The 15,381-nt window shown below is 34.6% G+C and overlaps 1 protein-coding gene across 1 annotated transcript in view; it reads left to right on the forward strand.

Annotated features, from left to right (window-relative positions):
- Window positions 1-6,318: 6,318 nt before the first annotated feature.
- Window positions 6,319-15,381, forward strand: part of LOC110028283 (eukaryotic translation initiation factor 2D) — a gene marked incomplete at its 5' end in the record, with an annotated part of 29,597 nt that continues 20,534 nt past the window's right edge. Inside the window, 4 exon segments of the mRNA XM_020730066.1 lie at window positions 6,319-6,509; window positions 6,634-6,728; window positions 6,815-7,231; window positions 9,931-10,039. Coding sequence (XP_020585725.1) covers window positions 6,319-6,509; window positions 6,634-6,728; window positions 6,815-7,231; window positions 9,931-10,039 — 812 coding nt within the window.

Genomic DNA, 15,381 nt, shown 5'->3' on the forward strand with positions numbered 1-15,381 from the left:
CAATGTATCGCAAAATATTAAATCATTTCCTTGCATACACTTGCAGGTATTTCTTCCTTTCAACTTATTCTACTTATTTTGGGGAAAGAAAAACTCATGCACCAATTCATAAAGGAAGCATATTCTTTTTTTTTTCTTTTAAAAAAAAAATAATTGCAAATACTTTCATAAATGCCTTGGACACAAAAAAAAATTTCAGCATGCCCTTTTAAATAACTGATATGTTCAGGGAGATCAACTTAGTGCAAACGAAAACTCAACAATTCATTCAAACTATCAGGATTAAACCGTGTGAATACGCTCTGTCGATTCATTTGGATATAACTCCTTCAAAGCATATTAATTCAGAAAGCAAATATCTTTATTTGTAAAGGAAATTAAACACATGGATTCAATGATGATAAGCACTTCATATGAATAAAGCTCAATCATAAATGAATTTATTATGCAGATTTCTCTCAACAAAAGTCACAAATGCATAAAAAAAAATGAATGCATGAATCAAATTTGGCAAATGAGAAGAATTATACCTATGTAAAGGGGTAGAGAGTGAAGGCTTTGACTGCTTTCGATCTACGAAAAGAGATCGGTCTGGTCGTGAAGAAGAGAGGGAAGAAGAGAGGCGGTGGGATGGGAGGCTTGTTGTTATGTGTGAGGGAGCTTCGGTGTGGAACAGAGGTTAGCAAGCTCGGCGCAGAGAAGATGCGAACGAGTGAAAACTCCGGTGCAGGGGACAACGAAGTAAATGAGCGGGTCCGGCGCAGTGAAGGAGAGGGCTTCGGTTCGCAGAGGAGGGACACAGTGTCAAGCAGCTATTCGGCGTGAGGAGGAGTCGAGCGGGGCTTCGACGTTCGCGGAAGAAGCGAGGGAGATTCGGCGTGGGTGGCGGGATCGAGCAGGTCAGGCGAGTACGGGAGACGGGATCAAGCAGGCGAGTGCGGGAGAGTGGGTTCCTTCGTCGCGTCGAGCGAGGAAGGAGGAGAAGTTCGGTCGCTAGCGAGAGAGGAGTTTTAGCACGAGCGGGAAAGGAGCTTCGGTGCGGAAGACGGGACCGAGCGGAGTTGTTCGGCGCAGCAAGGAGTCGAGCGCTCGGTTCTTCCTGTCGTGTGGGATTGAATGCGAGGAAGCCGAGAGAAGAGGGAACCGGGATTGAGCGTGAGGAGGAAGAGGGAGTCGAATTTTGCCTCGAGCGAAGGAAGGTTCTCCGTGCAGAGGGGAGGAGCGAATCCGGAGCTTTCGATGGATAACCTCTCAAATCGTGCCGAGAGGGGGGGGAAGAGGGCGAGCGCGGGGGAGAATTAATGAAAGGAGCGAGGTCAGAGAGCCGTTACTTGAAGCATTGGCGGGGAATTGAATTATTTCCTTGTAGGCAGCCACCTCAATTGGAAAATCCAAATTCTTAATTAAAGTGAGATTAAATGTCAAATTTGAAGTTCAAAAATTTAAAATTCAAAATGTTTAATATCCTCGGTCAGCCCGAGTCCGACCCGAATCAAATCCGAGTTGAACCTGGGTTGATCCCTGACCCGCGTCCCGCTAACGTGCATCGATTTTCGTGTTAGTTGCTTGCGTGCGAAATCATAATGATATAGGTGTCCTTCCTAGCTAAAGTTGACGTTCCGGACGCGTCGGCGTGGTCCGTTTCGTCATCCTGGATCGTCCAGAAGAGTTCGCCGATGGGCGAGTCAAATCAAGTCAAAGTCATGTGTGGTGCAGTGAGTGCGTTGCTGAGTCGTCGAGGGTTCACCTAAGGTCGTACGATCCTGTAGGAACTTATTTTCGAGCCCTCTACATGCTAGTCCTTAGCCCTTGCAACTAGAAGTTGAGTGCTTGGAACCACTCATGCGTGTTCCTCACAAAAATGAGTCAAGAAGTGGTTTGAAGTTCTACGGGAGGGGGGCTTCATTACTAGTCCGCTAGGATGGTCAACAAAGAACTCCTAAGGCTAAGATATGGATTATGGGAGTAGGAGATTAAGACCTCACTAAAAATGAGGTCGACACAACTCGAATGCAATACATTTCGCTAATGAACAATTAGAGCACCTGCATAACTTATTTCATTCTCCAAAATTGTCACTGTCTCTGTCTTGCTCTTAAGTACAAAAGGTAACTCTCTAGCCACTGTTCTATTAGGTGTTAACCCTAATTTTATTTATTCTTGGATACTTGATTATTGAGCAATTGATTATATGATCAATTCTTCTAAATTATTCTCATTTATAGATCTTGTGCAGACAATAACAAACAATAACAATATTAAAATTGTCGATGGTTTATTCTCAGTAATTGTCGAGATAGTAACTGTTTAAGTAATACCATTGTTAACCATTTGTGGCGTGCTTTATGTTCCCAATTTTTCTTTTAATCTACAACATTACTTTTGATTATCTTTGCCAAGCTAATTTCTACTATTCTTGTTATGAGTTACATGAATTGGCCACTTCAGGATGATTGGCTGTGCTAAGGAAAATGATGGACGTTATTATTTTGATGATGGATTTGATGTGAATAGATAATGTCAAAGTACATATTTTAAATTCTAGTTTTGTTTCCAAAGATAATGACATTATTCTATGACATTATAGGTTATGTCATTTTAGTTTCCATTATTTAAAAATCTTTTTTTCTTAGTTTATTTCAAAATAAAAATTTGTCACTTTACAATGTGAAGTCTATCCATTTGCCAAACATCATGGTTCGTCTTTTACTCCCCCAATTTACAAACCAACTATATAATTTGCTCTTATTCATAGTGATAGTTGCGGTCTTTGTAAACATCTTACACACTCTAAAAAAGACACTTTTTTGCCTATGCTGATGATCACACAAGGTTAAGCTAGGTGTATTTAATAAAAGAAAATATTAAGTGAAAATAATTTTTAAAAATTTAACGCCATGCTACAAACACAAATTCAAAAAATTATTCAAATATTATGGAGTGATAATGAATATGAGAATTTCAAAAATATTTCGGGTCAATTTTTTTCTAAAAAAGAAAAGTTTATCAAAGCTCATATGTTGACATCTCACAACAAAATAGTATGGTTGAAAGAAAAAAAACAAACATTTATTAGAAGTAGCTAGTGTGACACATCGTTTCATATATTCGAGGGTTCTGAAGAGATGGAGAGGAAGTGAACAGGTCGAGAAACGAAAGGATACTTTTGTCTTATAAAGCAACGCAAATGAAGGGAGGCAGAGGCAATTGAAACATTGAGGGCTCTGTAGACTGACGAAGACGTAGTCGAGTAGAGGAGGCTCAACGAGGACGACGAAGTCGAAGGAGGCGCCAAGCGGGTCTTGTGCATGCGGGTAAGAGTCAAATCTCTTGTGTGGAAGGGGAATAGTAGTTTTTTTTTCATGTGGATTAGTGCTCGAGTGAGCTTTAAAGGTAAGTTTTAATAATTTTAATTTATTAATTTAACGATAAAATTATAAAAAGTAGAAGTGCACAAACTAATGGAGAGGTTAATTGATCCGAGCAAACTTTGATAAGGTTAAGTTTGAGTTTATATTATACCTTTAATTAATTTATTTAATGAGAATCCCATCCATCCATCATTGGTATCGAGGTTGTTAGATCGAAAGAAGGGATTGTAGGAAGTATGATTGAGTGGTTGTAGATCTGCAGAAACTTCAATTGATGCCAATCAGAAACCTAAATGGTATACCGAGTAAGGGTTTTCTCTTTCAGATGTGGTGGCAAGGAGTAGTGCTGAGGTAGAATATCGAGCTATGACTAATGGAGTATGTGAGATGTTATGGTTGAAGAGAATTCTTGAAGAGTTACGGATTTTGATAAACATGCCGATGAAGTTGTACTGTTACAATAAAGCTGTTATAAGCATAAAAAAAATTCAGTGCAACATAATTGCGCAAAATATGTGGAGATTGATATACACTTTATAAAAGAGAAGATTAATTTTGGAGCTATTTTCTTGCCTTTCACTATGACTGTAATAGGCAGTAAAATAATAATAATAATAATAATAATAATAATAATATTATTATTATTATTATTATTATTATTATTATTTTTTGCCTGCTCGCAACACCTACGAAGCGTGGCGTCGTTCTATGAATAATAGCGCCGCTTAAGCGAAGTTAATATGAGGATGTTCTTGTATCGTCACATTAGAAACCCACCATACAAGAAAGGAGCGATAGAGATGGAGAAAGAGAGATAGTGGGAGAGGAGGAGAATTCGTCGTCCCTTAGCCAATTTAGTAAAGAAATTGTAACAATAGTGAAGGAATGGAAAAAGAAGAAAGAACAAACCGATGAAGAAGAAGGAGAAGCAGTAGAGGAAGGAAGGAGAAGTTGATGGAGGCTTGATCGGCCTTACCCGAGCTAGAGAAGAGGAGGGAGAAGCATTCATGCTCTATATCTTTGATGGAGAGGAGAAGTGCGAGTTGTTACCTACCTCTTGTTCTGCATGTAGGCTTCAATCGAGAGATTGAGGAAGAAGAAGTTGTGGGAGCCTTCGATGTGCGTGAAGAGATCAATTGAACCCCCATATGTTCGGTTTGAAAGCATCAGGGTTGGGAAAAAGTTAATAAGGTAAGTGGAATTAAGTTATTTTATTTAATAATTTTAATGAAAATTCAACAAAATTTATAATTAATAATTGTTTAAGGTAAATTGATGTGAAGACTATTGAAATCAGAAAAAAAAGGAAATTTCAGGTATAAAGATCGATTTCAATTAATTGTTATTGCTCTAATTAATTAATGTTAAAATGAGCTAAATCACCTTAAATTTAAAACATAGTTAGAATTAAACTATTATTAACTTGAAATATGCCAAATTAAAATTTTAGAAGCTTTAATATAAAAAATAATTTGGATATTGCTACATATATACATATACATATTTAGATACATATATATATATATATATATATATATATCTGTGTGTGTGAGAGAGAGAGAGAGAGAGAGAGAGAGAGATAAATAGCTAATTGAATAAATAAATTATGAAAATAATGGTAGAAAATCTAGAATTAATATGTAAGAAGATTAGGCTGAACGAAAGCTTATTACATGTAAATTTTTATTATAAGTGCACCCAAAAGCCTAGACTATTTGAGGAAAGAAACAAAAAACTTCAATCGACGTTGTTAAAGTGGGTAAATGTGATTTATTTTACAATAGTTCTGTTTATTTATTGTTTCCCAGCTTTTAATGCAAAAAAAAAATATATTTTTTAAATGTTAAATGCAAGAAAATTGAATAAAATGTGATATTTGCATGCATATGAGAGTCACATCTGGATGATACTGACAGGGGAATGCAATGTACTCATGCACGAAACTGGAAATGAAAATGAAAATAGTGAAACACATTTTATTTAAAGTATACGTTTAGACGGTGACTTCTAATGATGAAAAGTGTAACATAAATGAATGAAATAAAATGAAAAGTTTTTTTTGTTGTTTTCTTTTATTGCACGATCATTTTTACTTTTTACTGTAATTTTTGCAAAATATTTTAAATTGTGAATTTGTGTAATTTAAAACCATTTACCCATTGGGTAATTTAACTCAACCCAAAAGTTGTTTACATTTTTTTCAGGAAAGCAAGTTATAGACTATATGAACCCTAAAGATTCTGTGTACAGTCGCTGAAGTGCGCGGGATGATAGGTATTATAGTTTTGCTTTTTTATGTTAAAGGCAAAAGTTTAAATATGAATCAAATATTGTAAAATTAAGTTTTATGAATTAAAATGACTCTTTCGTTTCGTACTTTGGTGGATTTTATTTGATTATAAAATGAAACTGTTAGATAGGTTTCTTCTGTCCGACTGTCAATTCCTGCCTCGGTAAATCCAAGTTCCTTGGCTGGGTCGTGACAATGGCAACTCAACAAATATTAAACATATTCTCCAAAAGACTTTTCAGGCCTAGTTTTGAGTTTCTTGTACGCAAGATGGGCATGATAAATATCTATGCTACATATTGAGGGCTGGGGTATCATAATATTAGGGATTTACTTTTATTTGTGATCTTCTATTTTTTATTTTTTATTTTTTATTTTTGGTAGTTTCTACTTTTGGAATTAGCTATTGTTGGTAATTTCAATTTCTTTTTTCTAGCATGAGGATTTTATGCCTTTCATAATATGGTGCCTTTCCTTGTGATTTATCTTGTAACCGAGTTTCAGGAAATTAAAGTGGAATAATTATTTTTTCTTTCCCAAAAACTACAATTTTTAATATCATCTCAATCAAGTTTCTTGAGTCTTGTTCACAATATTAATCTTAAGAGCCAATTCTTCTATGATTTTATTGGATTTTTTTTTTTTACATTATTTCAGTATATGCACTCTGGATGGTCCCCGAGCTATTACCTGCTTTTGTGCTCAAAGGAGGTGAAGTTTCACGTTTTGTTATTGGAGGTGCTGATTTGATGTTTCCTGGCATTAGCATACCTTCAGAGGGTTTTCCATCATTCCTAGCGGCCCAACCATGGGCGGTGAAAGTTCCTGGTAATGCAGCACCTATTGCAGTAAGTGATTTTTGCCTCTCAACATTCAAGTTGGAACATAAACTTATTTAAAAATGATAGTTTTCTTATTCCATTCATTAGGCTCTAACGGTTGTTTTGCTTGTGGAATTCATGATTTGGGCAGGTGGGGACTACCATGATGAGCAGCACGGAGGCCCTAAAAGCTGGTTTACGTGGCAAAGCATTGCGAGTCTTGCATTATTATCGTGACTCTTTGTGGTAAGTGCTATCAAATTAAGTAGAGGGCATTTAGTTGATTGTTAAGCAATTTTATTTGGTCTAAGCACTTATATCTTCAATGTTAGGGAATTGGCTGAAGGTTGCTATGTTCCAAATGGGGGATTCCTGGAGGATATTGTTATTGAAGATCCTGCTCTAAATGCAACTTCTCACACATCAGATGCTTTAGGAAATATTTTAAATGATGCACTTGATACTGTCTCAGATAATAATATGCAGCACCTTAATATTCCGTCCGTCCATCCTGAAGAGGACAACGATTCTCTACATGGTGATTCTAGGCGTGATGACTTTGGAGAAATGGCAGCTGATATAATCAGATTAAATGTGTCAGAAAGTGTTTCAGCTGAAGTACAAAATGAAGTAAAGGATCATTTGGCACAATCAAATGAAATAGATTCTCTACTGGATAAATGCCTTCTGCAGGCATTTCATATGACTGTCAAAGATAAAGATCTTCCATTGTCTGGAAGCATACTTTGGTAGTTGGCTTCCCCTTTCCTTATTATTCCCATTATATAGCCTTTTAAAGTGCTGTATTTGGAACATAGGAACTAAAGTAATAGATAAACTTACATGTACTGTGCAAACTTTCTTTTAGTCTCTTAAATGCTGAACGGTTAAAAGAGAGAATAAAGAAAATTGAGTGTTGGCTACCCTGCTGGCCCCCACTCTATTTAATCGTAGTTCCTGTAGAGCTTTTAATTTAGATTGTTTCATACTGTAATCTGAGCTTTTTAACTAATGATGTATCTGCTTGCTTGTTATAGATAGCCTGGTGCAGTAATTATTAATTAATTTTTTGTCATAATATGGGATGAAATGCTTGATTTCTCTTCATTGATTAAAATTTTCTGCTTCTATTCTTTATGTACATTTTTAGCTAAATTGGTTGAGATAATACTTGCATGAGTGCCTGCCAGAGATTTGTTTATGCATACACGCGAATTCTATGCTCAAGCCATGCCTTTGGAGATGTTTATTTGTTTGTTTATGGTTTGACATTCTTATGGCCTTTGAGTTTACACTCGCTTTTATACCCAACCAACCTGTCTCAATGCTGATCTTGGCATAAAGTTTTTCTTCTTTATTTTTTTTGGTTTCTGTGTAGGGGTGTGTTCTATCTGGTACTCCAGCGCATACACTCTTTTAATTTATCATGTTTTCTTATATGCTCAAGAGCAACATTATTCAGGTACTAGGTAATTTATTAGATGTACTATATTTGGTTCTTTGCTATCTTGCATAAAGGGTGTAACAGCCTTTAAAATTTGAGGTGACAATGTGCTGGGCATGTTTCCATGATATCTTGCATAAAGAGTGCAATGCCCTTCAAAAAATCAACTAGTATAATTTTTTGCTTTTGTGATTTCTTTGCCCTTTGATATCTTGATATTTAGATTTAACAAATAAACATCTCTCAGTCATCATTTAAGAATTTACAATCTAAACATTGTAGCACACGTAGAACCTTCTACTCGCCCACAGGCAGAGGTTAATATTGGAGTGCATGCGGGCCCAACCGTTCTATAAAAAGTATAGTTTTTTCTTAAAAAAAAATTAAAATATGCCCAACAAAATATCTTTTATATTTTTGTTTTAAAAAATATAAATCATAACAATTACAAACACATTTTCTAGAATCAGAAAATAAAAAACAAAAAAACACTAAACATAAAACATAAAACATAAAGCAAAACAAAAACAAAACATACTAAAAATAGAAAAGAAAACAAAAAGAAAACAGAACGTGATCCCAAATAGGCTTTTAGTAAACCAAACAACATACTGATACGCACAGGACTCCTCCCGTTGCCCCAGATATGCACGGGACTCCTCCCGTGTTGCGTGAACCGATCAAGGTTTGGACCGGCCAGAAGGAGCCAAACCAGCTGGCCCAACTCATATCTGGTCTGGGCGATCGCAGTGCCTGGTTAGGCCCCTCCAGATTGATGATAACGTATTGAAGAGAAGGGAATTAAGAGAGGGGGGAGGGGTGGCTTTTGGGGCGAATTTTGGAAGGACTATTGGGGAGTATGCATTAGCGTCGAAGGGATAAGGTTTATTTCTTTTATGAATGTTTTGTTGGCTATTGTTTTCTTTTTTTCCTATGGTATTTTTTAACAAAGTTTAGGGCTGTGGGAGAGACGATTTGCCTCTCGAACAGTAGATCATCATTATATCTGGCTACTTTTCCTTTAATTTTCATATGAGCAGCCCCCGTTTGAGTATCCCCACCTACCTATTGCAATTTCGTCCTTGTTTGCTCGCCGGTTTTGATTCCGGATTGTATCAACTACCATAGTAACATAATATAAGAAATTTCAACATACCAAACGATATGCAACATCCAAGGTTTTTCTAGTTTTCTTGGTAACTTAACTTGATAATCAAACATTTTTTTGCTAATTAGTGATTAGGATGTCTAATATAGATGACCTGCTTAACCATGATGGACTTTTCCATATCTTTTTTGTTAATGGTTGATATTACATCCAGAAAAAAAATGAAAACTGAGCATAGTAAATCTTTTTCTTTTTTTTTTTTTTGACATTGTTCCGGCGAACAAGTTCGGCGAACAAGTTCTGAGTTCTTTTGGCGGTGATTGGCTAAATACTCTCTTTCAGTAAATGTTATTTTGTTCATAAAGTTTCTTTAGGAATAAACTATCTTTTAATTTTGTAGTATTACTATTATTTTGTTGACTTTGTTATCTTTTTTTGGATAAAAGTAAGCATCCTTTATCTTACTGCCAATAAGCAGCATCAGCGCTTTGAGTTAGTTTTTCTTTGGCTTTTATGTTTTTGTGGTTTTGCTTCCGTGAGATGGAGATAGTGACCTTTCTACTTGTGGTATCCTTATCATTATTTTCAGGCATAATTTAAATGTTCTTCGTGCCTGTTAACCATGGCATTTTCATGAAGTTTTGAGGTATTTTAATGCATAAGCTTTTACTAAATCAGCAATATGTGCTGATAAAGTATCATTAAGCACAAGTAATTGGGGATTTACTTCTCAATTTATGCAATTATTTTAATCATAATGAGAAGAATGCAAAAGAAATTTTGTTTGACATGATACAGTCCTACTTGCACCCTTCTTGTGGTTGAACTATGCGTTTGTCTTTAATAACATTTATCTATTAATTGTTGAAGTGCTTTTCTATGTTTTTTGTTTCTAGGTCAAACCATGTATTGGCTTGCAGGCCAGCAGGCATCACTTTGGACATTAAAAGATCTTCTCATAAGAAGCTTTCAAAATGGTTGCAATCAAAGTCTTCTGCTGGGTTGGTAATTAATTAACACTTGATCCTCTTCAAGTTCAGCTTTTGGAAGCTTTAATTTTTTTTGTTTGTTTCCATGCTTGTGGAAATAGAAAGAGAAAACGATGAAAAAATTCAGAAAAAATTAATCAGAGAACCAATTTTATAAGTATTAGGACTGATATTGTTGAAACGTCATTCGACTAGTCAATTGTTTCAAACTTGTAAACTACGCGAGCAATTGTTTTCCATTGCCCTGAATTGATGATATCGCAACCATGGTTGTGCTGCAAGTTAACTCTAGGAATAACTGCAGCAAGTAATGTAGCCAACTTTTATATTGTTAACGATAATGTCTTATGCGCCTCTTTAAACTGAAATTTCTGATATGGAATCATGAAAAAAATCTGCAGCTTTTTTGCTGTCAAGATGCATTCATTTGTTAATTTTTTGCCTGATCTTTAAATGGTAGATGAGCATATCTGCTGCATGCCCGAACTTCTGAGTTATGCTAGTCCAGGAAGTACATTACATTTGCCAAAATTTACTCAACATTGTTTAAGGTCGGTTTTCATTCTTTCTGACCAAATCTTTTTGGATCTTACTGCTTTGTGGCAACCATTTTTGCTCCATGGATTATTCTGTTTTGAAGGTTCTTAAATTATTATTCTGTTATTCTACTTTGATCTTTTGTTTCAAGCTGTTGTTTTTTTTCTGTTGGAAATTTACATACGTGCCACACAATTCTTATGTATTCACATGACTAACACCTAATGTTTAATATTTACTTTTATAGCACTTGAGTGTCATAATTTCTAAAAGTTAGCAATAGTAGTATTTTTGATGCAAGATTAAATATTTAGGTGTTACATATGTAAATATCTCATAATTATGTGGTATCAAAGTGAATTACCCCTTTTTTTCTGTTGGAATTTATACTAGTTTATTGCTGAGGAGTGCTTGTGGACATTTTGCATTAGAAACCATCTAGAAGCTTCCATTTTTTGAGAAATACTTCATTTAGAAGGGAGAATAGCTTTTAAAAACTGTTTTAGCAATACATAACCCCAAGGATGTAATATTTAAGCACTATTGGTAATTGATCTGATTATTTATGCTTCCCATGAAAGCTTTGGACCATGGTGTTGGAATTTGGCTTTTTGTTTGAATATTTATAAATGTTGTAAAGGTTTATTTTGGGGGTTGTGACATCCATATTTGGATAATTTAATGAATCACTATAAAAAGTACTTAGAAATTTTTGAATGAGAGTTCTAAGTATTTTTTATTCCAAAAGGTATATGAACAAAATTAAGATGGTTTAATATAATTTGATAATAAAAAAGTGAAATTAGCTATGAAAAAGATGCATAGAAATTAAAATTTGGATATACATGGGATACTCAGTTATGAATAATACTCGATTTGTTTAGTTAATAATATTTTAATGAGATTTGGAAGATTAAGAGGATGCTGGATGCTTCTTTGAAGACAGAAGGATACCAAATAAATGTAGAAAAACATTTTGTTATTAGTATTTTAAAACAATGGAGTTTTTCATGATGGTGATAATATAGAAAAATTTAATTTAATATAAAACAATTAGAAAAAGGATTCATGTAGCTGACTCCACTTAATGGGACAAAAGCTTGTTTTTGTATAATAAAGTTGCAAGATAGAATACTACAACAACAACAAAACCTTTATCCCACTAAGTGGGGTCGGCTACATGAATCCTTTTTCTCTATTGCGTCCTTTTTAGTGTCATATTTTCATTTAAATCTAATGAATTAAGATAATTTTTATACGATATGCCAAACCTTCCTTGGTTTACCTCTGCCTTTATTAACATAAGTCGAATCTAAAACATCTACTCTTCTAATCGGATCATCAGATGACCGACGTTTAATGTGAGCAAACTATCTACGATGTCTCTCTCTAATTATTCTAAATTTATTTAGAATAATCATATTTATGTTGAAAAATCATGTTTTTCTTGCTAAGAAGATTCAACATAACATAATTGTGTTAAGAAAATTAGATGAAATATATATTAGAGCAAGAAATTGATTGTTAGCTAGCATTTATTATTTTGAGAAAATTTATAATTAATTATATATGATTGTGCGTTTATTAGTATTAATAGTATTAATAGAAGTGTATCAGTGACCAATGAGGTTACGATTTTACATCATATATCAACATTAAATTGATATCTCATCTTTTTGTATTGGTTATATTGATGCTTATAAATAATTTTTAAAGTGAGATGCCTCAATATATATTTTTTATTTTTGAAGGTTTTAATTGGTGAGACATCTATTGAAATTAATGAAACTTTTGAATAATGGAGAAATTATACAGAAGATAAAGAGATTAGGATCTATAAATTAAGAAGCAATATATAATATGTAATTGTAATTTGTGTGATATTTCTAGTTATCAATGAGAATTGTTGAATACTAAGTAATTCATAGGTGTGAATTTTTGTATCATGGTCTTATAGTATAGAAGATATGAATATAAATGAATATATGACTTATAGAATTAAGTGCAAGCTGTGAAAATAAAATGACAAACTGTCTTAGTAGTATTGTTAAAAATTGTATGGAGTTTGTAAAATTGCAATTAGGTTACTCATTGTATGTTTTTGAATATTGGCTAAGATAATTATTGAAATGTAAGTTGAGCTTGACCAAGAAGAGAATTTTAAGATGGATATGGGATAGCAAGGGAGGGGTTGATAGAGAATTTAGTGGCTTTTTCATGTATTATTCGAATATTAAACTGCTTGTGATAAAAATAGAATAGCAGATATCTGATTTCTACCTACTACTTTCTGTTCCCATCTTGATTAACTCTAAGCCCCATGTCGGGTCGTGACAAAAATAATAGATACTTGAGTTGGTTTCTCAATTTAGTTCGAAGGAACCTTTAAATAAGATATATATCCTTGACACAATCATTATATCAAAGATTACATAGCCACACGTAATGGTAAAAATTTCATTATGCGTTGACTTTCTAACTCCTGCTATCTCCTCAAGCTCAAAAGTAAAAAATGGGGTCCACAAAATGATTGAATAATTTTAAGGTCCTCAGGAAAAGTTTGTCTGACACTAAAAATTAATTTTGACTCAGATGACACCATCAAGTGTCAGAACCTACAATGAAGTTGTCCTCACTAACAATTCTGTCCCTGAGGAGGCTCCACAAGGTATGAAAGACTGCGCTTATGAGTGGAAGTGGGAATCACTATATGACTAAGAGATAATACCCTGGTACTTGCTTTGTTGGATGGCATCGTTGCATCTGGCATAATCTTATCATTGTTCACTCTACCTGATCAAAAAACAAATTAAGTATCATGGCCTACCCTCTGTGCTCAGTAATGCTTTGATGAGAATATCAACAATTTGAAGTTTTGTTGGAACATAAATTGGTTGGATAATTTCGTTTATAGTTTTCTTTAAGATGAATTGTTTGCCAATCTCGATGTAATTTACTCCATCTTGGTGCAAAAGTTTTTTTGGCTATTCTAATAGCATCTTGATTATCACCAAACATCTTAATTGTCCTTTGTCTCAACTTTAAGTTCTCTTAATAGCCTTTCAAGTACATTCCCTCACATTCCTAGTGCAAGAACACGATATTCATATTTTACGTTACTCTAAGGGACGATAGAGCAAAAACCTCCTATGTCTTTTTAGCTATCCTATAGAGCACAAAGTTTTCTCCAACCTTTATTGTGATGGTATTTTTTAACCATGGCATAATCACAAGCTCATGATTTTTCTTGGGCCGGTTTTTGGAATCTATCACTTTTGGAGCTGAGATTTCTCTTGTGAGATGTCCATTCTTTCTTTTACTACAAACGTACATGAAGACGAGCTGTGATCATTGAAAAAATTTAGGATCTTGAAATCTATTATTCGTGATACGCTGTCAAGGGCTATCAATTACGATAGTGATTGATGATATAAGCTCAGATCTATAAGTGACTTCAGAGGAATAAAATTGCGAGGCTATGTCATATCCGGTCATGATACGAGCATGAAGTCGAACAAAATTTGGTTTTTTGTTTCTGGGGAACCCGAATAAAGAGAAAGGACTTGTTACTCGAACAAAAATGGAGGAAGATGCTTCCTCCACAACTTTAGCGAATAGGAGAGGAGGTTAAGCCAAACTGATTGCATTCAAATAGAAGGCAAATGATCTATCCCAATTGAAGGAGGTTGCGACCGCTTGCGGGTGACGAGTAATGGTGTTGATCCAATAAACCAAGCACAATTTAAGTTGTGTTGGGTTGAATGTTGAAGGAGTAAGTGCTCGAGAGGTGCACCCAATTCGAGAGAGTTTCACGTGTGGAAAGAGGTGATTTTTCGATGATGGGAACACGAGGACTATGGGAGATGTCTTGGCCAATACCAAGAGAGGAGGAACCTTGTGTCATGTGGGCTGAGAGACACAATCAATGATGTTTTGTGCGCCTTGAGTGGATGTGGCGAGCTCGAATGTTTCTTGCAAAAACAAAGACTTCAGTTGGAGAGCGACGAAGGTTGCGCTCAAGAGAAACCGAGAAAGCGAATGAAGGAGGCTCCACAATCTTCTAAGGTGCTAGAGGACGTTGTCTCTGATACCTTAAAGAGATATGTGGAAAGGTTTTCTATTCCACACAATAATGAGTTACGCCTTAGTATATGTAATAGAGTAAGTGACATTCCAATCCATAAAATAGGGAAACAAAATCCCACAAAAATAGAAAATATCTAAGAAAGGAAATTAAATAAAAATTGAAATATATTCTAGTAAAGGAATTAACTTCATAGTTGACTACTTCATACTTTGAGGGTTATCTTTGTTATAAGAGGGAGAGACGAGAATGAGTTGTGATTTTTAGGACGAATAAGAGATGTGAGTGAGAGGGGATGCAAGCTCAAATAGAGGAACGGAGGGTGCATTATGAAGGCGGAGTTGGCTATGAGAGGTGAGGCCAGAATATTTTTTTTTATATTGTCTTTCAACAAAGTGGGATGAGTCGCAAGGAAACGATTTCATGTCTGGTATGGGTGAGAAGCGAATTTTGGGTTGCTACAACTATAGAATAAAACTTACGGAAATTACATGCATAGCACCCAATTCTTATACATTTACTTATCTCACACCCAAACTTTAATTTTTACAAGTTAAACACCTTTTTTCTATGTTTGAAAAGATGTATGAAAAAGTAGATTACACTTTTCCATATGTAGGGTGCTTTGGATGTAAAAATCCAAGTTTAGGCATGAGATAAGTAAATACATAAGAATTGGGTGCATATATGTGAATTCTCATAAAATTTATTAATAATAATAGTAATTATATATATAT

This window comes from Phalaenopsis equestris, unplaced genomic scaffold, assembly GCF_001263595.1.
Source record: "Phalaenopsis equestris unplaced genomic scaffold, ASM126359v1 Scaffold000507, whole genome shotgun sequence".
Classification (NCBI taxonomy): Eukaryota; Viridiplantae; Streptophyta; class Magnoliopsida; order Asparagales; family Orchidaceae; genus Phalaenopsis; species Phalaenopsis equestris.